We start from the raw sequence: 25,731 nt of genomic DNA on the forward strand, positions 1-25,731 counted from the left end.
AATTCAAGTGTAAAACTGAAAACAACATTGAAAACAAAGATCACTTAATCGGTTTCACTTTCGTAACATTAAGAAGTCCAAAATTGCTGAGACATGCAGAAATGTATATCAATATAGATTAAACTGTCAATCTATACTTCATTAATTCTTTCCAGCGATCTTGCTTATTATGGTGATTTTCTTTCTTTTTGTTAATGTTATGACAAATACGGTAAAAACACACAACTTGAAATAATATTTTATTTTTAGTAAAGTATTAATGATGTTTTGGGTTTTAAAGGGCATAGAGGGCGATATCACTACTTCTGTTTGTAGTAGTTCTGTTTGTAGTAGTTCTGTTTGTTTTAAGCTTGATATTACTATTATTGTAATTTCTATTGGTTTTGGGTTTCATTTATTTATCGATAGTGACTTGTGTTAATTTTATGCTTGAATTACTTTTTGACTGCATTTCTGCTCGTCTTAGGCTTAGGCTTAATGTCACTCTTTACTTTTCTTTGAAAATTTTTTTTGGAGGCAAGAGTGTACTTAAATTAATGTTGCTGAAAACGATAGATAAGGGCTTTGAAAGGAGATTGCTGAAAGCACTTATTTGCGAAATCAGATAATTAAGTAGTTACAACTTGCAAGTATTTGCAGTCAAAGGTAGTCGCATTCACAAGTGTTTGCAGTGGCAAGTCATCGTAGTTGCAAGTAATCACAGTCACTAGTAGTCACAGTTGCAAGTAGAGTTGCAGGTAGTCATGGTCACAATTAGTTGCAGTAGCAATTGCAGTCACAAATATTTAAAGCAGCCTTCACAAGTAGTTGCAGTCACAAACAGCCACAGTCGCAGTTAAAAGCAAAGTCAAAGTTGCTGGTAGTTGTAGTTACGAGCATTCGTAGTAGCAGAAGTGGCCCTGAAAGTTAAAAGTTAATACTCTAAGCTGCTTGACACCCCGGATCAAACATGCCTCTGCGTTTCTTCTACCTTTAGAATCGTTTTGGCTACTTTTAAAAAGTTTTGAAAACTAAATTGGTATAAGTTTTTATCAGAATTCAGTCCGGAATTCCTTTTTAGCTTCGTTACCATGATCGAGCCTCGGGCAAAATAAGAACGAGATATGAATCCTAACTTCTCATAAACATTTTTTTAACCCAAATGATCCATAGCGAGAACTTAAACTGCCTAATATTTGAATTAATCAGATAAAATAGGTAATTTAAAATTTAATTTAAGCTCTAAAGCTTGAAGTAAACAAATGTACTTGCACCATAAATCCATGGCTAATTTATGAAATCCCAATAAAATCTGAAGATTATATCTTACTTCATGTCTGAATTTCCTGGTCTTGCAATCTGAATTCCATTTCTTTGACCACTCTACCCTCAACCCCTATGCTATTATTTCTAATTGCTTCAAGATTGAATCCTCTCACTTAAGAGTAATATATAGTAAACGTTTAAAATTAAACGTTTCAACGAACTCCTTTGAGAATGAAAGAGCTTATTTATTCTCCTTCCCATCTCAGCAATTAAGGCACTGCAATTGTGGACGTACTTGAACATGGTAGGTAAGTATATCAAATGACCGAAGTTTTACTTTAGCGAATAGGATTAAAATATTCGTTTTTATGGCACTTGGTATTTACCAAGTGACATATAGCGACCGCAAATTATGTCGGTCTGTCGGTCCCGGTTTTGCTAGTTTAGGCACTTCCAGATAAGCTAGGACGATGAGATTTGGCAGGCGTATCAGGAACCAGACCAGATTAAATTGGAAATAGTCGTTTCCCCGAATCAACCATATAGGAGGAGGAGTGGGGGACGGTTAATTCGGAAAAATTTGAGACAATGAGGTATTTTTAACTTACGAACGGACGATCGGATCTTAATGAAATTTGATATTTGGAAGGATATGGAGTCTCAGAGCTCTTATTTTAATTCCCGACTGGATCTGGTGACATTGGAGGGAGTTGGAGGGGCAAACCTAAAATCTTGGAAAACGCTTAGAGTAGAGGGATCGGGATAAGACTTGGTGGGAAAAAGTCGCACAAGTCCTAGATACGTGATTATAAAAACCGGGAAGGATCCGCTTTCTTTGGGGGAGTTGGTCCTTTCTGAAAAAGGAGGTATTTTTAATTTAGGAAGGAGTGATCGGATCTTAATGAAATTTCATATTTAGAAGAACCTCGTGACTCGGATCTCTTATTTTAAATCTCGACCGGATCCAATGTCAGTGGGGGGAGTTGGAGGGGGGACTGGAAATCATGGAAAAGGCTTAGAATGGAAAGATCAGGATGAAACTTGGTGGGAAGAGTAAGCACAAGTTCAATATATGTGATTAACATAACTGGACCGAATCCACTCTCTTTGCGGGACTTGGGGGGAGGGGTAATTCGGAAAAATTAGAAAAAATGAGGTATTTGTTACTCAAGAACGGGTGATCAGATCTTAATGAAATTTTATTTAGAAGGAACTTGTGCTTCAGAGCTCTTGTTTTAAATCTTGACCAGATCCGATGGCAATGGGGGGAGTTGGAGGGGGAAACCGGAAATCTTGGAAAACGTGAAAATTAAGGTATCTTTATTTTACGAATGGGTGATCGGATCTTAATGGAACGTGATATGTAGAAAGATATTACGTCTCAGATATTACGTTTTCAATTTGAACCGGATCCGGGGACATAAGGGGTTGGAAAAGGGAAATAGAAATCTTGGAAACCGGAAATCTTGGTAAACGCTTGGAGTGGAGAGGTCGAGATGAAACTTGATGGGAAGAATGAGCAAAAACTCTAGATACACGATTAATGTAATTGGAATGGATCCGCTCTCTTTGGCATAGTTGGGGTGAGGGGGTGTAATTTGGAAAAATTAGAAAAATTGAGGTGTTTTTAACTTAAGAACGGGTGACCGGATCTTAATGAAATTTGATATTTAGAAGGAGCTCATGTCTCAAAGCTCTTATTTTAAATCCCGACCAGATCTGGTGACATTGAGGGGAGTTGGAGGAAAAACCAGAAATCTTGGAAAACGCTTAGAGTGGAGAGATCGAGATGAAACTTGGTGGGTAGAATAAGCAAATTTCGTAGATACGTGATTGACGTAACCGGACTGAATCCGCTCTCTTTGGGGGAGTTAGGGGGGTCCAGTGCTTTGGCGAGTTTGGTGCTTCTGGACGTGCTAGGACGATGAAAATTTGTAGGCGTGTCAGAGACCTGCACAATTTGACTTGATAAAGTCATTTTCCCGATTCGACCATGTGGGGGGGGGCTAAAGGGAGAGGAAAAATTAGAAAAAATGAGGTATTTTTAACTTACGAGTGGATGATCGGATCTTAATGACTTTTGATTTTTAGAAGGACCTCGTGTCTAGGAGCTATTAATTTAAATCCTGACCAGCATTAAGCCTCTGGTTTTCTTTTTAAATCAATCTATTGATTCTTGTAATTTTGCTAGAGCTCATGCCATACGAGTTCTTGGCTCTTCCGATCTCGTCACAAGTGCCATATGAGCTCTTAGCTCTTGTTTTTTTTTTTTTTCTTTTGCTTTTGCATAGCCAATTTTAAGAAAACTTAACATGTTCTTTAATAACAGCTCGCTCCCAGGTGTTAGAAGAAGAGGCAATACTTTGTAAAGAAAAGGTATTATATACAAAGAGGCAACATCTTATAAAGAAAAACATTATATGTTATTAAATTTTTAATTCTAGCTTTAAATTTCAGAGTTAAACTTGAATTAAGTTTTAAATTTTCTATTTGTCAATTTTCAGGGAGTTTAAGGAGCCAGAATAAAAAATTCAAAACACTTAACAAGATATAAACTCTATCACTTCCCTTTAAAGCTTTGACAAGCTTGTAGTTATCATGTATAAAAATAAGCTTGTTTACACAGTGTGGGGCCAACATAGAGCTTAGCAGTAAAGAGCTTAGGGCTTAGGAGCAACAATCAGCCCTGCACCCCTGAAAACCCTTTCTGCTGCAGCACCTGTTGCCGCCAACGATAGAACTTCTCTTGCCAAAGCTATAATCCAAGGCAGCTTGAGTAAAATATCTTTGCAAAAGGGCAATGCTTGTATTGATTGCACCAACTAGGGCAGGTTCTTTTGATCTCTTAGCACGGGCTGACCAGCCCCGATCGAAATCTACTTGACGCCGAATCACATCATCATTTTGATCCTGCTCAGCATTGTCGTTCTGACACGTTATTTGATCGAGCAGCCTCATTTTTTTTCATGTATGATCTTGATGAGATTTAGAGCTGCTGCTCTCCTGAGAAAACCCAATAGCCATATTCATACAACTGATTGGTGTAGCTGATCTACTGACAGCACCAGAGATTACAGCCTCCTCTTCAAGCTTTTGAGGGCCCTCTCCTCTTTTTACAAAAGAATTTCTACTACACTAAAATGCTCACCACAAGTTGAAGTGGAGTGTTGATTGGACAAATTCAGTTCACAGGAGTTGTGATGAAGTACCTTATGTCAGCCACCAGCACTAGAGGCTTAACCATTTTGAACATAAATTCCCTTCTTGTCAGTGAACCATCAGGGAGGTTTAGACGATCTTACATTTCCTTTATGTTGATCATTTCGAAGTTCAAAATTACAGTTGTCACCATGAGATTATCCCTTGGGAAGCGAATATTTTGGGAAGCTTTCACATTTTCTTTTAGATGCAAAACACAGCTACTATCAGGCCTCAAGGTGACCTTTCAGGAGGCTCAGCCAGAGCAGAGCAAAAGTTAGGGTGGGAAAGAATCCTCTCTCAATAGCCTTGACTGTAGTAAAAAATTTGGTAATAGAGAGCAAAGTTCACGCATCAGTAGATATTCCTCATTATGTAGAACATGGTCAGGATTCCCGATTTTTTTTTCATACAACTTTGCATAGAATAATACTTTGCAGCATACTAAATGTTGCACTCTATCTTGTGCACAAACCCTGTTCTGGGGACCTGCGTTGTTCATCTTGATAACATGGGAGGCAGATCATCAGCAACCTGCACAATGGGCAACTGATTATCAGTATCAAGAACATCATCTAAATCACAGAACTTTCAAGGAATTCATTTCTATTTCAAATTTGAATTTTTTCGAGAAGGCTGTTAGGAGGACCAAGAATTTGTATATAAGTTAGTTCCTCCACTTTGTACAAAATTTCCATGTATCCACTTCCAAATATAAAATTTTCCTCCTTGCCATCAGGCCTTTGCAGAATAGCTGCATTTTTGCATATGGTAAAATATTTATAAATAAGGTATTCGAGGGCCAAAATGGCTAGTCAGAGCTCATTTTAACTAGAATTTAAAGCTTTGATCAAAACAAAATCAAATCTTTGATCAAGGTAGATAAGTGAGGATACGTTATAAATAGTCTTAAGCTTACAGGACTAATAGCACATGGGTTCAAGGTAAAATATCCCTGCTCAAACTACCTCTTACTAACCTGAGGCAATTCATGAACCTCAATTCAACTTCTATTTCCCATTCTCTTGTTTTTATTATTGATTCCATTGGGAAAATTCTTGAAAAGCCTAATTCCAGGCTAAAATTTAATTCCCATTGACCTTCAAAAAGCATTTGACCTTGAAAACCACTATGCTTTAGTTGGAAAACTTGTCACTGAATTCAATATTAATTCTTTCCTGGTGAAATTGGTTGCCTTCTTTTTATCACATAGATTGGAAGTAGTCAACTTTCAGAATCATCATTCCAAAATCCTCCCTGTACCTCAAGGTACTCTTCTAGGTCACCTTCTGTTTTTCAGTTACAATCAACAGCCTTGCTAAGGAAATTCCTTAGAGATGGAAATTTATTAATAATCCAATATGTGTTGGAAACATGGTATAAAATTTAATAACCAATCCTATGAGCATCCTCATTGACGTTGCAGATGATACCTTGGACATAGACATGAGAGAAAACACCTCTATATCCGCATTAATGCAATATTTTTCTTTAAATACTTGTCCTGTTTTCTAAATCCTATCCCTACTGAAATTTCTGTATCCTCCTTTAAATTACTGGGCATCACAATTTCTCCTAATTTAAAGTGGGATATTCATTTAAAGATATCATCCATAGAGCTAATGTGTCTATTTCCCTTCTTAAGCTCCTAAATAAATTTAGTGTCTCCCCTTCCTGTTCTTTAAAGATATATATTCCCTTCGTCCAACATCATCATGAATATTCTTATCCAGTTTAGCAGCTTGGCGTCTCCCAGAAGGAATCAGAAGAAATTGAATCCATCCAAAAACAGGACCCTGTAAATAATTTTTCAAGAACGTAAGGTTCCATACTCTCTTCTTTAAAAAAAAAAAGGTATATTGGTAACACTTGTATTCAGGAGTTATTAATCTTTGTTAGTTCTGGTCTTTCGATGGTACAGGGAGCACCAGTCCTACTCCTTTTAGTTTCAGCTCATTTTGAGTTTGACTTGGCTATTTATTGTAATTTCTGTTTGTTTTGGATTTTATTTGTTTATTGATGGTGATTTGTGGAAGTTTTCAACTCAATATATTACTGATTACAGTTTTGCACATCTTTGGTTTAATGTAACTCTTTACTTTTCTTTGAATTGAGGGAAAAGTCTTCAGAACTATTGTACTTTAACTTACTGGAAATTAAAGTACAACCCGTTGTACAGCGCATTACGAATTTATCTTGTCCAATCTGTTCTCTACATGAGCTATAAGATGGCATGTGCTGAAAGAGCGCAACTTGAATACCATATGTGATTTTTTTCGTAGGTACTAACACTTTGTTCACTAGATTGGACATTGGGTCTCATCTTCCTGTTAGTAGTGCTAACACTATGAGATGGACCTAAACTATTTAGCAGTGTTTCCAGATGGTCTCTGTGCCAAAACGCCCAAGCAGTTCCAAAAACGACCCAATTACCCTCTGCTTATAGTAAAGAGAAGGAGACTGGCGTTAATTTCCCACATGACCCATCAGATACGTTAAGCCAGCACCATTTCCATCGTAGCTATGTTCAAAGCCTTACGCTTATCATGAAGTTTATAAAGCAGAAGTAGTATGCAACAAGGAAAAGCAATGCTGACACTCAGATAGCAAGCACAATTTTCACATCAATATCTGTAGGATTCTTCTTTCTCCTTGCTATATTCTTCCTTTCCGCTCGAGTTGCCTGGAAAACGCCTCTCGCGAGCTCTTTGAAAGAGCGCACCAGGAATAAGAATCACAGCAAACTATATAACTCTGGCTTCATAGACAGATTCCGGATCTCTACATGTTGTCTTTACTGCTTGAGAGTTTGACAGATCGCCTGTTAAATTTGAAAATGAAGTCATATGGTTCTTATATATGGCAAAGATGCTGATCAACAAAACTGCTAGCAAACAATAGCAAAGGCATAACAAAACTGCTCTATGCAGCTTCCTTGATCCAGAATAATCCTGGGTGGGGCAGATCATGAATTGAATCACTAATAACTATATTTTTATTTTGTCTCAGAATGAAAATAATATCTAGAAGCAATATTATGAAATAAATTGCCTTTCTTTGAATTTAGCATTTAAAACAGTCTTATGTTCTTTCATTTAGCTAATTTTTTGCTCTTTTTATTGCCATGGCTTCTAAAAATGACAATTCTTCTTTTCCTCTTTTCCTTTTTTCAGTCACTCAGGACCAGGCAATCAAACGCCTCTTTTTACAGTGATGTATATTGTCAACCATAAGTCTACCATTAATTTTTGTTAAATATTCCAGCAGTTGCCACTTTTGATTTTCATTTTGTATGTTATGCTTACAAGTTTTTAGCTTACAAGCTATTGGATGAGTAAATAAATAAATAAGATAGGAACTCCTAGCATTCAGTTCTATTGAGCAGTACTGAAGTTTTAGACAGACATTATTGAACAATAGTAATATTTTTGAACTTGTTCATCAAATAGGCCTACTGATACATTTAATGCCTTACAACTCAGTGATAATAAAAAGTAAATCGTTTTCAAAATAATTTGTTCAAACTAAAGCATTGAAACTAAAAATAAGAAAATCAAATGAGAATTTCTAATGTTGGGCGTCATTGAGAAAGGTTGTAAGTGTTGAAAGTTACTTAGTATATTGATATTTTAATTAATTATGAATACCACAAACCCATACATTTGACAGCTTTATATATCATAATTATAAAAAATCAAAGTTTTTTCAAAGCAAACAGCTAGACCAATACAATCACTCTTGTTAATAAAAAACAAACTAAAAAATAAATAAAAAAGAACTGGACAACTTTGCAGGGACCCAATTATCTGCATTTACAAAATAATTCACCAAATGGTATTTTCCCTGATTAATAATTATTGGGTTTAAGTTACACCAATTAACCAATGCATTTAAATCATTTTGTAGAAGAGCCAAACCAACTAGGGAATATATGCCCCTATAAAGCCTTACATCATCTGCAAAAATTTTGATTTTACTATATTAATTAACAGTGGCGAATCAATTATAAATATACAAAACAAACCTGGTTCCAAGCAACTAACCTGAAGGACACCACTCAAAACACTACACTGGTTAGATAAGGCCTTACCAGCCCTAAAATTGTGTGATCTACCTGTTAGGTAATCTGTAATCCAAAACAGAGTTCTCAATCTAATCCCATGATTTAGGCATTTTTCAACAGTAGATGTAGAGACCTTATCAAATGCCCTACAAAAATCAACATCAACACAATCAAACTTTTGACCTATTTTAACCAACATTTCTATCAGCTGAGTATTACAAGACTTATTTTTCCTAAAACCAGGCTGTGCTAGATACCACATATTTTTTTTTTTATTTATAATTTTGGACCCAATCAACAACTACTTTTTCCATAATCCTGGAAAAAATTGATGTTTTTAAAATAGGTCAATAGTCGCTGAAATCTGACCTTGGTAAAAAAAAAAAACTACTAAAAAAAAAAAAAAAAAAAAAACTACTAAAAATAAATAAGAATAACTGGACAACTTTGCAGGGTCCCAATCATCAGTGTTCACTTGGTATTTCACCACATGCATTTTCCCTGATTAATAATCATTGAGTTTAAGTTACACTAATCCATTTAAATCATCTTGTAGAAGAGCCAAACCAAATAGGAAAGATATGCCCCTATAAAGCCTTACATCACCTTCCAACATTTTGATTTTACTATGTTAACTAACAGTGGCAAATCATTTTTAGATATACAAAACAAACCTGGTTCCAAGCAACTAACCTGTGGGACTCCACTCAAAACACTATATTGGGTAGATAAGGCCTTACCAGCCCTAAAATTATATGATCTATCTGTTAGGTAATTTGTATTCCAAGCCAGGGTTCTTGATCTAATCCCATGATTTTGCCATTTTCAACAATAGATATATTGAGACCTTGTCAAATGCCCTACAAAAATCAACATCAAAACAATCAAACCTTTGACCTAATTTAGCCAACATTTCTATCAGCTGAGTATTACAAGACCAATTTTTTCCTAAAACCATGCTGTGCTATATACCACAGATTATCTTTTTTTTAAATAATTTTGGACCCAATCAACAACTACTTTTTCCATAATCCTAGAAAAAATTGAAGTTCTTATAATAGGTCAATAGTTACTGAAATCTTACCTTAATCCACACTCATCAAGAGGTTTTATCACTGCCTTTTTCCATGCAATGGGGCATTTACCAGAATCTAAACAAAAAATTAACAGAGAAGCAGGAGGACTGACTAAGGAAGCAGCCAATTCATGCAAGATAATATTTGAAACACCATCAATACCACAGGGCTTTATCAACAGTAAAATTCAACAGGTTCAGGTGCAATGTCTGAATCATCAAACTTCAACTCATTTTGCATTAAAGCAGCTATCAGCATGGACTTAGGTTGCACATGAGCAGCAGGCTTTACAAAAAAATGATGAAAAAGTTTCATTAAAAATAGCTGCCTTACTCTTATCATCATTGACCAATTCACCAGTGACTAGATCACTGAAGATTGTAAATAATGCTTATTGATCATTGTTTCCCTTATTTACATTCTTCTACTACTTGTTTGGACAACTTTGCAGGGAATCAATGATAGGCCTAGACAACTCTGCTAGGCTTATTTATTAGTGTGATTGCACAGATTGTTGCAATATCTCTTGCTCTCATATAAGCACACCAGAACTTCTCATCCTTAACCAATAAATAATGTCTTCAAAGCTTAATTTTTATGGATATTGTATCCAGGACTAATTTTGGCAGGCTCTTATGCTTTCCACCACCCTCTCCAACATAGTATGTCTATTTTGGAATAAAATTTTCACAGCCTTCTAGGCCTACTAATATATTAGGGATAAAACCAAACAATGCATTTAAATCCCTGAAACAATAGTGAAACTTACCAACCATATCAATAGAATAAAAAAAAACTCTCTATATTCATCATACCTAACAAATATATTCATCATATGTGGGGGGGAGGTGAAGGTATAGCAAAGTCTCAACTTGGAACAGTCTTTCCAATGAGACTGTCACTGGTGAATCAATTAATTCTTTCAAAATGCAGTTGATTTGGAGTGGAGTAATGCGGAATGGAAGTACCAGTAGGACACCACACCCAATCACACCCACTAATTGTGTCACCTCATCAATTCAACAGCAAGATTTCTACAGGAGGATGCAGTCCACCTATTCTTGCTGTAATGCAATTTAATGTAAATTTAAGGTAAAGCTGTAGTCAGAATGGGTAAATGTCTAGTTTCATCACAAGCTGTCTAAACTAGAAACTATGCTGCTTATTTCTTTACAAATATAATAATTGCTTCTACTGTAATTTCAAAATTAAACACATTTTAACCTAGCCTTATTATAAATAATTTTAACACTGAGAAAATGTAGCATTATTTTTTTTAAACAATGGGAAAAGATAGTGCTGAGAATGTAGTATTATTTTGTGGAAAATGAGCAGTAACTCATACTTTATTTGAAAATTCATCATTTTTAAGATCTAAAAAAGTGAAATTTTAAGAGATAAAAACTTGTGGTAGAAGCAATTATTATATTCATAAAGAACAAAAAACAAGAGCTAAGAGCTCATATGCCACTTGTGACAAGGCTGGACAAGCCAAGAGCTCACATGGTATAAGCTCTAGCAAAATTCTAAGAATCAATAGATTGATTTAAAAGGAAAATCAGAGGCTTAATGCCGGTCAAGATTTAAAATAAGAGCTCTGAGTCATGAGTTCATTCTAAATATCAAAATTCATTAGGATCCAATCACCCACTCATAAGTTATAAATACCTCGTTTTTTTCTAATTTTTCCTCTATCTTCAGCCCCCCAGATGGTCTAATCAGGGAAAAAGACTTTATCAAGTCAATTTGTGCAGCTCCTGAACATGCCTACCAATATTCATTGTCCTAGCACATCCAGAAGCACCAAACTCGCCAAAGCACTGAACCCCACCCCCTAACTCCCCAAAGAGAGTGGATCCAGTATGCGTATGTCAATCATATATCTATGACATTTGCTTATTCTACCCACCAAGTTTCATCCCAATTTCTCCACTCTAAGCATTTTCCAAGATTTCCAGTTTCCCCCTTCAACTCCCCCAATGTCAACAGATCTGGTCAGGATTTAAAATAGAGCTCTGAGACATGAGTTCCTTCTAAATATCAAATTTCATAAAGATCCAGTCACCCATTCTTAAGTTAAAAATACCTCAATTTTTCCAAATCAACACCCCCCTCCATCTCCTCCAAAGTGAACAGATCCATTCCAATTATGTCAATCATGTATCTATAACTTGTGCTTATTCTTCCCATCTAGTTTCATCCCAATATTTCCACTTTAAGCATTTTCCAAGATTTCCCCTATGTCCCCAGATTCAATTCGAATCAAAAAAGGAGCCACTGAGACATGAGATATCAAGTTTCATTAAGATCTGATCACCCATTCATAAAATAAAGATACCTCAATTTTCACATTTTCCAAGAATTTTGGTTTCCTTCTCCAACTCCCCCAAATGTCACCAAATCTGGTCACCACATTTTTTCTAATTTTTCTGAATTACTCCCCCCCCAAACTCCACCAAAGAGAGCAGAACCAGTCTGGATATGTCTATGACGTATCTTGGACATGTTTTTATTCATCCTGCCAAGTTTCATCCTAATCTCTCCACTTTAAGTGTTTTCCAAGAATTTCAGTTCCTCCCACCTCCCCCCCCCTAATGATGCTGGATCTGGTTGGGAATTAAAATAAAAGATCTGAGTTACAAGGTCCTTCTAAATATGCAATTTTATTAAGGTCCAATCAATCCTTCATAAGTTAAAAATACCTCATTTTTTCTAATTTTTCAGAATTAACCCCTCCCTCCCCCCAACTCCCCCAAATAGAGCAGATCCATTCTGGTTATGTCAATCATGTATCTAGGACTTCTGCTTATTTTTCCCACCAAGTTTAATCCCGATCCCTCCACTCTAAGCATTTTCCAAGATTTTAGGTCCCCCCCAACTTCCCCAAATGTCACCAGATCTGGTCAGGATTTAAAATAACAGCTCTGAGACACAATATTCTTCTAAATACCAAATTTCATGAAGATCTGATCACCCATTTGTAAGTTCAAAATACCTTATTTTTCTATGTTTTCTGATTTAACCATCCCCTGCCCTCCCCCCCCAGATGGTTGAATTGGGGAAACAACAATTTTTAACTTAATCTAGTCTGGTTCCTGATATGCCTGCCAAATTTCATTGTCCTAGCTTACCTGAAAGTGCCTAAAATAGCAAAACCAGGACAGACAGACTGTCAACAGACAGGCAGACAGACAGAATTTGCAATCACTATATGTCACCTGGTAGATACCAAGTGCCATAAAAGAAGGCATCAAGTGGTATGTTCACTTTATTAGAAAATTTGTCATTTTTAAGATTTCAATAAGTGCTTAAATTTAAATTTATGGCAGAAGTAATTAATATATTTTTAAAGAACATAAAAAAAGGCATCAAGTGTTATATTCACTTTATTGGTAAACCAGTCACACAAACTGTCATAATTTTACCAGTAATGTTATCTGTGAGCAAGCCAACTTTATACATTTTTTGTCTTGTTAGAGGGGGAGTTCAGAAAGCAATAAAATAGCTGCACTTCTCTAATAACAAAAAATAAACAATATATGATCATCAGAATCTTGTTATATGTGGTAATATGCACTTTAGACAGCTTGTGACAAAACTAAACATTTACCTCAAAATGTATTAGCTAAAACTCTCTGTATATTATGAAATTTTAAGTAAAATTCTAGTTTAGTGAATTCTTGCTATCTTGGAAAGGGGTTAGGTTATGAAAATGAAACTTTCTCCCTCTCCCTCTAGAGGGTCCCAACCTTTGGTGACCTTTAAAAATATGTGTGTTATAAAAGTGAAATCTTGTAAAATAGATATTCTGATTGAATGAAGTACAACAAAATTGTTTTCAGCTTCACAACTTTGCTCAATCCCAATTTATAAGTTTTAAAGATATGCAAATACATTTCCTAAATTTTGGAAAAAAAAACATTAATATGGCTCAGAATTCTACTCAAAAAACAGGGATTGCATTTTTAGAGCTAAAAGCAGAGAAAAAGCAACTGGTAACTGAAAATTAAGGTAAAATGTTGTTGTGTCAAAATTTCAATAGGTATAGACCTGTCAAATCTCAGGGCCCTCTAGAGGAAGAAGGAGCAGAGGTGAGTACTTTAAATACCTTTCCAGGATATACTTTAGCCTGTAGGCCCATTCCTGAAAGTTTAATTTTCCTAGCCTACCCCCTTTCCAAGATAGCAAGAAGTCACAAAACTAGAATTTTACTAACATGTTTCCTTCTCAATAAGCCCTACTCTAAACCTTTGCATATTACCTATATCCTGCTCTGTTGTTGATATTAATTATAATTGTTACAACCAGAGGTGTTCTAAAGTGGTTTTTAGTTCATTATTTTCTTTTACCTAGCACAAAAGATTTGTTAGAAAGCAGAGGTTTCCCATCTCCACTTCAACCATAGCCAATTCAAAACAAACAAATTTTATTTTAACTGGGACAGAAAACAGCATTCACTAGTTGCTTTACCTCCTGATCTAATGCAAGCACTAGAGGGCGCATGCTTATTCATATTGATTAGGTGCTTAAATGGTTAGATTTAAAATCTTTGCGTCAAAAGCATGGTTGCCTAAACCAAAATTTCGAACGATAGCCCAGAAAACTACTACTAATAGCTCACTGCAGAACCGAGCCGCCTGTGGCCAACACAGCTACGGACTCTCCTCTAAGGAATTTCCCATTTCCTTTCAATCATTATCTATGACATACTCCCAACCCAGAAGAGGACGACCTGCTTTCTGTGTAGCCCCAGACGGTCGGAAAAAAGGAATATTTTCGGTAATCTGTCATCTTTCATCCGCAGAACGTGGCCTAGCTATCTCAACCTTTTTTCCATTATAGCCCAAAAAAGTGGGATTGCGTATCTACTTGTTCTTCCAAACTTTTTTTTAACTGTGAAAAAATATCTTGAGCCTTAGCTATCTACTTTTAACATCTTCACTGCTCCCACCGTCTTTGCTAATAATACTACCAAGGTGAGTGAAGCTGCCCACCTGACCAATCCTTTTGTTGCCCAACTTCACCTTTTCATCTCTACTTATTCCTAGCCTTAGTGACTTAGTCTTCTTGACATAAATTTTCAAATCTATTCTAGCACCCTGAACTCGCGAAACCACTAAAAATTCATTTATTTTACTCACACTTTCATATAATATCCGCTATGTTTTAAGGCAAAGTTTTCAAATAAATCCATTAGCGTGGTTAATAATTACTCTAGTTAATGGTAACCATGTTGCAATAAAATCACTGTATAACCCATGTAGAAGCAGAGACATCCAAAGTGTCTTGGAATCAGAACTACCAGGTAATAATGTTCATAGGATTTTATGAATTCCTTCTCTGGGAACAATCGGCTGGTAGCAACAAATCAGGAAGAGGAATAGAGTAAATTTTGTTTTGTTTTCCAGACCCTTTGATTTTCACTCCGCTTAACTTCTAGACTGGGTATAAAATTTCATATAATTCTTTCTCAACTATAGATTTGCTTCTGGGTCCTTCTTCATATTATGATCTGGCTCAGATGGTAAAGGTGTTGTCACTGCAATCTGACCATTCTACAATTCTTACATCATTTCAAGATTTAAACTATTTTCCCAAACTCTGCATGCCTACATTTAATGACTCCAAAGTCAATTGGTCCCTTTTTCTTGAGATATTGAAGGAAGTAATAAATTTTGAGTTAAAGCAAAATTTAAAATACAAAAACTTGAGAGGTTGTGATGGCTTCAACCATGTAGAAGATCAAAAGTTTTACAGACTTTCCATCCATATTCGTGATAATGTTATATGGGAACCTTAACTAATGCACATGTTTACGTTTATTTGTGACATTTATTGATAATGATGATGATGATACAAACTTTATTGATGTGCTTTGACTCAGTTTAAATTTAACCAACATTTCCTATAGACAGAGTGTTTCTTCTCAAAATGTTATATACCAATGGATGCAGAAAAGAACGTTTAACAAAACAATACCTATTTCGTTGTGTTCTGCTTTTCATTAGACAATCACTTTATTTGTGATAAATGCCACGTCACCTGGAATGAACTTTGTTTATGTCTAGTTTTTCAACTGTTTTCTTCGAAGTTGTAATGAGTGTATCAATATTATGCCGAAATCGACAGTAAAAAGTGCTAGCGCGTCTGATGAACCAGGAAAGAGGCCTGGAAAGCGCGTTCATGAAAATCCTCTAAATCAGACCACTGTATGAAATGCCTTACAGGCCTTGACGAGAGTGTTAAATGTTTGTAGTGTGACACTTGCAGCAAATGGACATGTGCTACTTGTTTAAAATTGAATGATGAGGAATTTGCTGCATTGACCTACTCCACAAGTAAGCTTGAATGCGCATGGAACTATTAAAATGCATTAAAAGCCCACCAACTCATGCCTCCAGTGTAGCAGACATAACGTCAGCTGTTTCAGCCGCCATGTTGCCCTTCCAGACAACTATCACCCAGATGCTAACTGAACTGGTCAACAGTACCACAGATATGTTGAAAGCAGACTTTGCAGGTTTAAACACTAAAATGGCTACTATTGAGCAAAACGTCTCCACAAAGTGTGATGAAAAGACTACTTGATTAATTGCCCGAGAAGAAATCAAATCTGCTAACGTCTCAGCCCTGAGTGCATTCGACATTATACGAATTGTAAGAGCTGAAAAGAATCGTGATAGTCAAAAATTAAATATTGTTGCACTTGGAATACCAGTGTCTGGTGACCCTTCTATTTTATTCAAAACCATTTAATGCAGCATTATCGCATCGATCCTGGTGAGCTAATGAATGTTAGACGTTGGCCGTCTAGTCTAAATTCAACCCTGAGCCAACGTCTTTCACCAGTAATTTTCACTGTGTCCGATTTCGAGGCCAAGAGAAAAATCCTTCAGAAATCGTTTGAACTCAGAGCAGACATCCAGTTTTGATCCAATCATTCTAGGGAGGATCGCTTTAAATACAGAGAGCTTGTTCAGTAACTGAAAGAGAGGACGACGTCAGGTGAAAAACAAAAAATCTTGTAATCAGGAACTTGAAAATCGCAGTAAAAAAACGACACAAACCTGCTCTGGACTGCAATTCGACAGCAGGGGATGATTGTGGACTAAGATGTAATGTTTCTCATCTGGACAGACTATTTTCACCGGATGAGACTATAAATAGTTCGTTTGTCTCAGTTGATGATGATGTTTCATGTATTAGTGATTTGTCTTCAAGTAGTTCCAATTTCTTCAGTGCTAACTGAACAGTTTCTTCAGGTGCTTCATCAACTGAACCTTTTTCTGCTGGTCTAATTTTTGCTACTAAATCGTATCTGCACAGCGTAACCAAAAGTGCAACTCGTCATGCAAATGATGTTGGAAAATTAAGGATTCTTAGTGCGAACGCCGACGGCCTCTGCAACAAGATTCCGGAGCTCCGTCTCCGCCGAACAAAAGAAGTAGTCGATATTGCTTCCGTATCTGCCTTAATATATATAATAGCCTCGATTCTGAACAGTATCTTGCTAATATTATTTCTGATATTACCAAGGACTCTTGCAACCAGCATGTGGTGATTCTTGGTGACTTTAATCTTCCCGATTATGGTTGGGTTGATTGTTCTGGGTTTTCAGCTAAAGAATAGGAATCTCCATTTCTTACTTGCCTGTCTGAACATTCGCTGTTCCAAAGTGTTGACCAGCCTACACGGTACAGAGATGGTCAAACATCTAACATACAAGACCTAGTTATTCTTAATAATCCAGATTTGTGGACTAAAAAGGAATTTCTTTCCCCTATTGGTACCAGTGATCATGCTGCTATCCTCGCAGAATTGTGCTTGGCAAAGTTATTGATTACAACCGTATCTCTGAGAGACTTCCTGACTTTGACTAGGATATCGGACATTGAATATGGAAATATTCGGAAATTGTCACTTCGGACATTGAATAATCTTGGTAGAAATTCAAAGCTGTTTTTCAAGTTTTTGAAAAAGCTCTCACTAGAATATTTTAAAGGAAATAGGCAATAATACAACCCTTCATGACTCGTCTAACTAGCAAACTACTGAACAAGAAGAATTGAACCTTGAAATTCTTTAAAAAAAAGAAAACAGCTGCAAACTATCAGAAGTATCAAAAGACACGGAATGAGGCCACCAATTCCATCAAACAATTGAAGAAGAGTCATGAAGAAAGGTTAGCTGAAAATATAAAAAATAATCCCAAGCTGTTTTGGTAGTATGCTCCTGTTAAATGTCGAAATAAGCACTCTGTCCCTGATCTGACCCATCATGATCAGGAAGTTTCAGACCTGGCTATTAAATCCGAGATCCTAAATAACCAGTTTCCATCAGCTTTCAATGAAGGATAACTCATATTTTAACTGTAAATTCGTCATTTTTAAGAGCTTAATAAGTGCTTAAATTCGAATTTGTGGTAAAAGTGATTATCTGTTCGTAAAGAACATAAAAAAAGGCATCAAGCCTCTTTACCAAAAAATGTAAATGTACCATACAGTAATGGTACAGTATGCTTATTTGAACATTTGTTGGCTTTGCACTGTGCCATTTTCATAATCATGCACTTACTGTGACTAAAGCTAACAACTTGGCCAAGTAGATAATTAATGGTATCTGTATTTTGGATACTCTTCCTGGCATTTAACCCAAAACTCCGCTGTTTACATTTAAGTTTCAGTGACAGTTCAAATAAGCATAGATCTATTTTACAATACAAAAGTAAAGTACTTACAGAAGTTTGTTCTCTTTCTTTCTGAAGTTAAAAAAGTCATCGTCTTGATCTCCACTTTTTGTATTTCTTCTTCCTCTTTAAAGGCGAATGTAGCTTGAGTAAAATTACTGAAAATCGCCCACAGATGGCACAGACAATAGAGCGTCCGTAGTTACAGCTGTACTCACTTGAAGAGGCTATATAGGACTAAATAAAAGTCGGCGGCAGTTATTCATCGGTGGGCCACCGCCATAGAACCTCACGGCGGCGCGCCGACATGTTTTCGACGGCGGCCCGCTGAGTTATTTTCGACGGCGCGGCATCGGGGACTACCTGGAGTGACCCAGCTCAATAGTAAATGAAACTCTAAGAAACCAAATTTTGATACTTATAGATACATCAAAAGAATTGGATTTTTATGCTGATTTTAAATATATAAGTTTTGTCAAAATTTTGATCCTACTCATCAAAAGTTACGAACCTCAGAAAATTTGACTTGTTTTGGAAAATAGGGAGAAACACCCCCTAAAAGCCATAGGATCTTAACGAAAACCATATCATCGTATTTAGTGCATCAGAGAATCCTACTATGATGTTTCAAGCTCCAATCTACAAAAATGTGGAACTTAGTATTTTTTGCCATAAGACAAATCACGTTTATGCGTGTTTATTTGTTTGTTTGTTTTTTTCCTTGGGGTGATTGTATCGACCAAGTGGTCCCCAGAATGTTATGAGATGGCTCACTCTAATGGAAATTAGAAGCTTAGTGTCATTTTTAAGTGACCAAAGAAATTGGAGGGCACCTAGGCCCCCTTCCACGCTCATTTTCCCCCAAAGTCAACGGATAAGAATATTAAGATAGCCATTTTGTTCAATATAGTCGAAAAACATAATAACTATGTCTTTGGGGCTGACTTACACTCCCACAGTCCCTGGGGGAGAGGCTGCAAATTACAAACTCTGACCAGTGTTTGCATACAGTAACGGTTATTGTGAGTGTACAGACCTTTTCTGGTTGGGGGGTTTGACGGAAGGGTACTACTTGGGAGGATCTTCTCTTGGAAGAATTTGTCATGGGAGAGGAGAAATTCCATGAAGGGGGCGCAAGATTTTCTATCATTATTCTCAATAAAGCAATGAAAATATAAATATGAAAAAACCTTTAATTGTGATATCTTACGTAACTTAGATACATAGGATAAATAGTTATTCAACGGAGTCATCAGAAACGGCCCTATCTGAGCTTTAGAAGAAGTAGATTCCATTGAAAAATTTTTCTTAAGTAGGCTATTCATTTAAAATTCTCTAAAGGTAATTTGTAAAGTTGTGTTAACCCGTATTCAGCTTGTCAATTATCAGTTTCGATAGCCTCTGTTGACCACTTAACACCCGTTAGGCCGGTTGTCCCTCCCTGAGGAATATTGCACATGGAGGAATATTGCACATTTAAAATTCTCTAAAGGTAATTTGTAAAGTTGTGTTAACCCGTATTCAGCTTGTCAATTATCAGTTTCGATAGCCTCTGTTGACCACTTAACACCCGTTAGGCCGGTTGTCCCTCCCTGAGGAATATTGCACATGGAGGCATCTTATAAGGATGGTGATTGTAGGCCTATCTAATAGGCTAGGGCGAACTTTTCTTTTTACTGATCAGTTCGCCAAGAGAGAAAAACACCGCTTGAAATTCTGGGAAAGCTCTAGTTTAGCTACTTTTTGTTATCTTGGAAAGGGGTTAGGTTAGGAAAAATGAAACTCAGGGATGGGTCTACATACTAAAGTTTGTCCTGGGAAGGTACTTCGAAGTACCAGTAAAATTCTAGTTTAGAGACTTCTTGCTATCTTAGAAATGGGATAGGTTAGGAAAATGAAACTTTCAGGGATGGGTCTACAGGCTAAAGTATATCCTGGGAAGATATTTTAAAATACCCATCTCCACTCCTTCTCCCTCTAGACGGCCCTGAAATTTGCCTACATGACAGGTCTATACCTAGTAAAATTTTGACAAAACAACATTTTACCTTAATTTTCAGTTACTAGCTGCTTTTTCTCTGCCTTTAGTTCTGAAAATGCAATTCCTGTTATTTTAGTAGAATTCTGAGCCATATCAATGTTGTTTTTTTTCAAAATTTAGGAAATGGGTAAAATTCTAGTTAGTTGACTTCTTGCTATCTTGGAAAGGGTTTAGGTTAGGAAAATGAAACTTTCAGAGATTGGTCTACAGGCTAAACTATGTAAAAATAAAGTTATAAATAAACTTTATAAAGTATAAAGGCCCTGATATTTGCCTACATGGCAGGTCTATACCTATTGAAATTTTGACAAAACAACATAGCTGAAAACAATTTTGTTGTACTTCATTCAAGCAGAAGATCTATTTTGCAAGGTTTCACTTTTATAACACACATATTTTTAGAGGTCATCAAAGGTCAGGACCTTCTAGAGGGAGTGGAGATAGGTACTTCAAAATACCTTCTTGGGACAAACTTTTGCCTTTAGACCCATCCATGAAAGTTTCATTTTCCTAACCTAGACCCTTTCCAAGATAGCAAGAAGTCACTAAACTAGAATTTTACCAAAGTATCTACCTCAACTCCTTTTTCCTCTAGAGGGTAGTGAATTTTAGTGACCCTTAAAAAAAATCTTTGTGTCATGAAGATAAATCCTTGCAAAATAGATCTTCTGCAGAAATGAAGTAGGCCTACAACAAAACTGTATTCAGGTTTACAACTTTGCTTAATCCCACTTTATGAGGGTTCAAAGATTTCCACATATATTCCCTAAATTTAGGAAAACCCATTTCCTAATGGCTTAAAATTCTACTCAAGTAACAGGAATGGTAAAATTATAGTAGTTCATATAATTGCCTTACCAACAAAGTGAACATACCACTTGATGCCCTTTTTTATGTTTTTTACAAATATAATCATTGCTTCTACTGCAAATTCAAATTTAAGCAGTTTTTGAGCTTGTAACAATGACAAATTTTCCATGAAAGTATGAGTTATCACTTGTTTATGTTTCCTCAGTGCCATCTTTTTTTGGTCTTTTTCAAAAAAAAAAATGCTACATTTTCTCAATGCTAAAATTATTTATTATAAGGTTAATTTAGGTTAGGTTAAAAAGTGCTTAAATTTAAATTTACAGTAAAAGTGGTTATTATATTTATAAAGAGCAAAAAAAAGGCATCAAGTGGTATGTCCACTTTATTTGTATGTCAGTTATATGAACTTAAATAAATTTACCAGTGATTAGGTTTGGAAAATGGAATGGTAAATGTATCACAGTTCATATTATTGACTTACCAATAAAGTGAACATAGTACTTGATGTCTCATCTTATGTTCTTTATGAATATAACAATTGCTTCTATTGCAAATTCAAATGCAAGCACTTTTTGACCTAACCTAACTATGAACAATTTTGGCACTGAGAAAATGTAGTACTATTTTGTTGAAAATAACTGAGAAAACAGTGCTGAGAAAATGTAGTATTATTTTTTCAAAAACAACCAATAACTCATGCTTTAATTGAAAATTTGTCATTTTTAAGAGCTCAAAAAGTGCTTAAATTTGAATTTGCAATAAAAGTGATTATTCTATTTGTAAAGAGCATGAAAAAAGGCATCAAGTGGTATGTAATTTTATTGGTAAGTCAATAATATGAACTGTGATAGCCTTAAGCTATGTTCAAAAGTTCAAAGATTTTATGAGTATTTATTTCTCATAAGTGTATAGCTCATAATGCCAATTAAAGTCATTATTTTTTATATTAGTATACAGTTAGACCTAGGCCTTTGTCAATACCTCCCTCTTTATGCTAAATTTTGAATTTTGTTCTACTTCTTTAAGAATAACCCCTGAATCATAAGCAATGGTAAATTAGAATAAATTGCTCTTTTGAAAGCACTAAAAAAGTAGCACAAAGAGCAAGGTATTGACAAGGGGACAAACCACCTCATATGTATTATAATTTATGTTTGTTCAAGTTTTAATGTTGCTCCTTACTGTTAGTTGAAATAGTATTTTTTTTTAAATAAAATTTCTGATTATTTTTAAATAATTCTGGGAAATCTGGTGCCCCCTTCATGGAAAATTCTCTTCCCTCACAAAAATTTCTCCATGGAAAGATCCTCCCATGTAATCCTCTCCTCTCCTCTCAACCCTCAACCCCCAGAAACACCCCTGAAATTGTCTGTATGCTTCCCAATAACCAATACTATATTTGAACAATGGGCAAAGTTCATAACTTGCAGCCCTTCCTCTGGGGACTGTGGGGGATTAATTTGTCCTCTAAGACATAGTTACTAGATTTTTTTTACTATGCTGGACAAAATTTTGACTATCTAAAAATTTTTATCAGGTGACTTAGAGAAAAATGAGCATGAGAGGGGGCCTAGTTGCCCTCCAATTTTTTGTCACTTAAAAAAGGGACTAGAACTTTTAATTTTTGTTTAATTGAGCCATCTTGCAATATTCTTGGAGCACTGGGTCAATACAATTACTCCTGGGATAAAAACAAATAAACACACATCCATGATCTTTTGGCTGGCAAAAAATACAAAATTCCATATTTTTTCATATAGGGTAAAGGTGGTGATGATGCAACAGCTTTTGTAAAAAACCACTTTTTCTACTCCAGAAGGCTTAATTTAAAGACTTTTGGTTTGAAATAGGTTCCAGTATGTAGGAAAAATATCTACAAATCTAACTGTTTGATTAGAAGTTTTATCAGAAAAAGGTACAAAACTCCAATTTTCTTAAATTGAATTGTTTTCACCTACAAATTTGATAGAACAAAAAAGTTAACTGTTATTGACATAACTCACAAACCAATTTGACACATGTCAAAATAATTGGGGAATACTTGTGGGCAGATCCAGGTGGATTCAACATGCCTATTTTTTACTTTATTTCTTTGTTTCTCTTCAATTTTTTTAAATGTGTTAATGTATAAAACATTATTCAGATAGTAGAAGCAAAAAACTGAACAAAATTGCCTCAAGTATAGGGACAAAATTGGATAGTTATATAGAGTGTAAATGTATGACCTAAGTCTCTATAATATAATGTGTGATATGGCCTACTTTCTCTCAGCATTAATGGTCCAATAAAGATTTCTTTGTTGTTCACAATGAAAATGGTGTCAATATTGGCCATTTGAAGTTAATCTACCAGTTTAATCCACTTAAAAAATTTTTAGTTTTGACTATTCTTTGTCTGGAGAGTCCAGAATTCTTTAAATATACATGTCCTACTTAAGATTAATAGTAGTTTGTGATACCAAGGAGTTTAATATGTTTCATTAGCATTTTGGGTTAGATAAGGTCTAAGAAAAAGGGAGTAGATTGTAAGAATTTTCAAAACTTTATTGTCATTGTATTTGACTTAGGAGAATTTAATTTCATATGTAAATTCTTAGCTTTGTCCAAAACATGGGTAGATTTTTGATGGGGTCCTTCTTGATAGTTCTATGACATACTTCAAAGATCAGCAGATCATCCACATATTAACACCTTTGCGGGAATCTTACCAAATCAGTACTACATATAAGAGTGGTTTTAACAGGGTTCCTTGAGGGATTCTACACTAATTAGGGAGGGTTTCACAGAGAATATTTTGTATTTTACAGCTTGGGATCTATTTGAAAGAAAACATATATAGAATTTACTAAGAAAGGGTCTACTCCAAATTTACTACAAAAGAGGGTCTGCTTGTAGCAAAAACCAATTTTTATCCCTATAAGAGTTTTTGCTCAGCATTTTGGCCACTGGGGGATGTATGGATCCTGTACTTGTAAAAGGGTAGCAATCCTCCTATGTTTAGAAGATATCCATGTAATCCCACAATAATCTGCTTAGTTTGTTTTTCAAATATTCGTTGCTTATGTGGTTACAGTCAATTTTTTGAGACACTGATGTCTCATCAAAGGGTAGAGTTCATTTGGAATTCTTACATTATTCACCAAGCTGATTTCTGTTTTATGCCATTTTTCTATTTCCTTGTCAGAAATTTTTTGCCAACAAGTCTGGTTCTTATTTTTAGGGTTATTGTGTTGTTGGGATGTAGGTTACAAGGTTACTTCCTTTGGTCCAGTAAATATTTGGCCATCTTGAGGTAAACCAATGTTTTGGGGACAAGAATGGTTCAATTCATCAAGCTGTTCTCAGTATGGCAGATAACCTGTATTGACAACCTGGGTACTCATAGTATATTTGGATTTACCTTGTTACTCAATCCTGCATAGATTTAAAGTCCCCTAGGATCTTATAGTGTGGAAAGTTTTAGGCGATTGAAGATATTGAGTTTGTTTGTCACCTCATTTGCCCCCCTCCCCCTAAACACACAGTTTTAAGTCACCTTGCTCCCATTCCAATGCTAAAAATTAGACTTCATCCCCCAAGATTATGCATGTATGCTGCTTTGAAGACATTGATACATATGGTGTCTTTTGACTCACCTTCACTTCTTCCCCAAATCAAACACCAAGGTCCACTTGACCCCACCAATGGCCCATGGAAGTTTTAACTATCCCTAAATATGCTCATGATTTTTCTGCAATCAAGTGCCACAAGCATTAAAAAAAGAAAAGAAAATGGGTTCATCTAAATGGCTCCCCAACAGATGCTGTGTCAGGATAAGTATACTTCCTTGACCCTCTAGCTATACCACTGGAGCCTCCAATATTAGCATGCATTGATTGTAATCAACATCAGATTTTCACAATAGGAGACACTTTTGGTCATGGCATGAGGACTATGAACTAGTTGGAAAGCCTAAAAGTACTTTTTGGTTTTATTGTAAACCATTGCTATTGCAAGGATAGTTTTTGTTTTTTGGGAAGACTTATTGTTTTGCACAGCCCTTGATTTCTCAAAGAAGCTAATGCCTGATGAATCAGTTGCAAGTATGGAGGTAAACCAAAAAACTTAGTGATCCCTTGTATATTATTATTTCTGGTGAGGTTGTCCTTATCTAAATAACGTTATTATTTGGAAAGCAGGGCAAATTAACAAGTTATTACACAAAACATTAAAAAGTACAAAGAAGAAACATACATACGTTTGTCTAGGTAGACAAGCCTAGCTGAAATGAGCAGCATGTTGCAAGGAAAGGGCTACATCAATAGAGATTATTGCGGGAGAAAACTAGAGTCTTTAAAACAAAGTACATTTTTGATCTTACTCCCAAACTTTCCTACTTCCACACTAGAAAGTGCTGACAAGAAGTCTGAAAATTTCAACAGATTTCAGCCAAAAAATTGAATATACTGTAGAGGATGTGCCAAAAAGTAAGTCAAGTTTGGTAAAGAAATTCACAAATCTTTACAAGAACCTCGATTTGCAGATAAGGGAAGCTGGAATCTTATTATAGTAGAATGAGTTGTAACACTGCTGAAGCTCTGTACAGCTCCTACATAGGCAATACTTTTGAAATC

The 25,731-nt window shown here is 35.6% G+C and overlaps 2 protein-coding genes across 5 annotated transcripts in view; one reads left to right on the plus strand and one right to left on the minus strand.

The window, feature by feature from the left end:
• LOC136031982 (protein unc-119 homolog B-A-like) overlaps positions 1–14,151 on the minus strand; it is a 50,035-nt gene extending 35,884 nt beyond the window's left edge. The window contains exon 1 of one of the 2 annotated variants that reach the window (XM_065712041.1): positions 14,053–14,151. In XM_065712041.1, coding sequence (XP_065568113.1) covers positions 14,053–14,095 — 43 coding nt within the window. In that variant the 5' untranslated portion in view covers positions 14,096–14,151. Of the gene's footprint in view, positions 1–13,931 lie in introns of both variants that reach the window. The other variant, XM_065712042.1, reaches the window with a different exon arrangement.
• The window catches only part of LOC136031983 (transmembrane GTPase Marf-like), a 503,142-nt gene that overhangs the window by 436,246 nt on the left and 41,165 nt on the right, over positions 1–25,731 (plus strand). Inside the window, exon 1 of one of the 3 annotated variants that reach the window (XM_065712043.1) lies at positions 19,547–19,609. The exons of 1 other annotated variant lie outside the window; for it this stretch is intronic. The gene's annotated coding sequence lies outside the window, so the exon portion shown is untranslated. Of the gene's footprint in view, positions 1–19,546; positions 19,610–19,741; positions 19,761–25,731 lie in introns of those variants that run through there. One more of the 3 variants, XM_065712046.1, reaches the window with a different exon arrangement.

This window comes from Artemia franciscana, chromosome 10 (genome assembly GCF_032884065.1).
Source record: "Artemia franciscana chromosome 10, ASM3288406v1, whole genome shotgun sequence".
NCBI lineage: Eukaryota > Metazoa > Arthropoda > Branchiopoda > Anostraca > Artemiidae > Artemia > Artemia franciscana.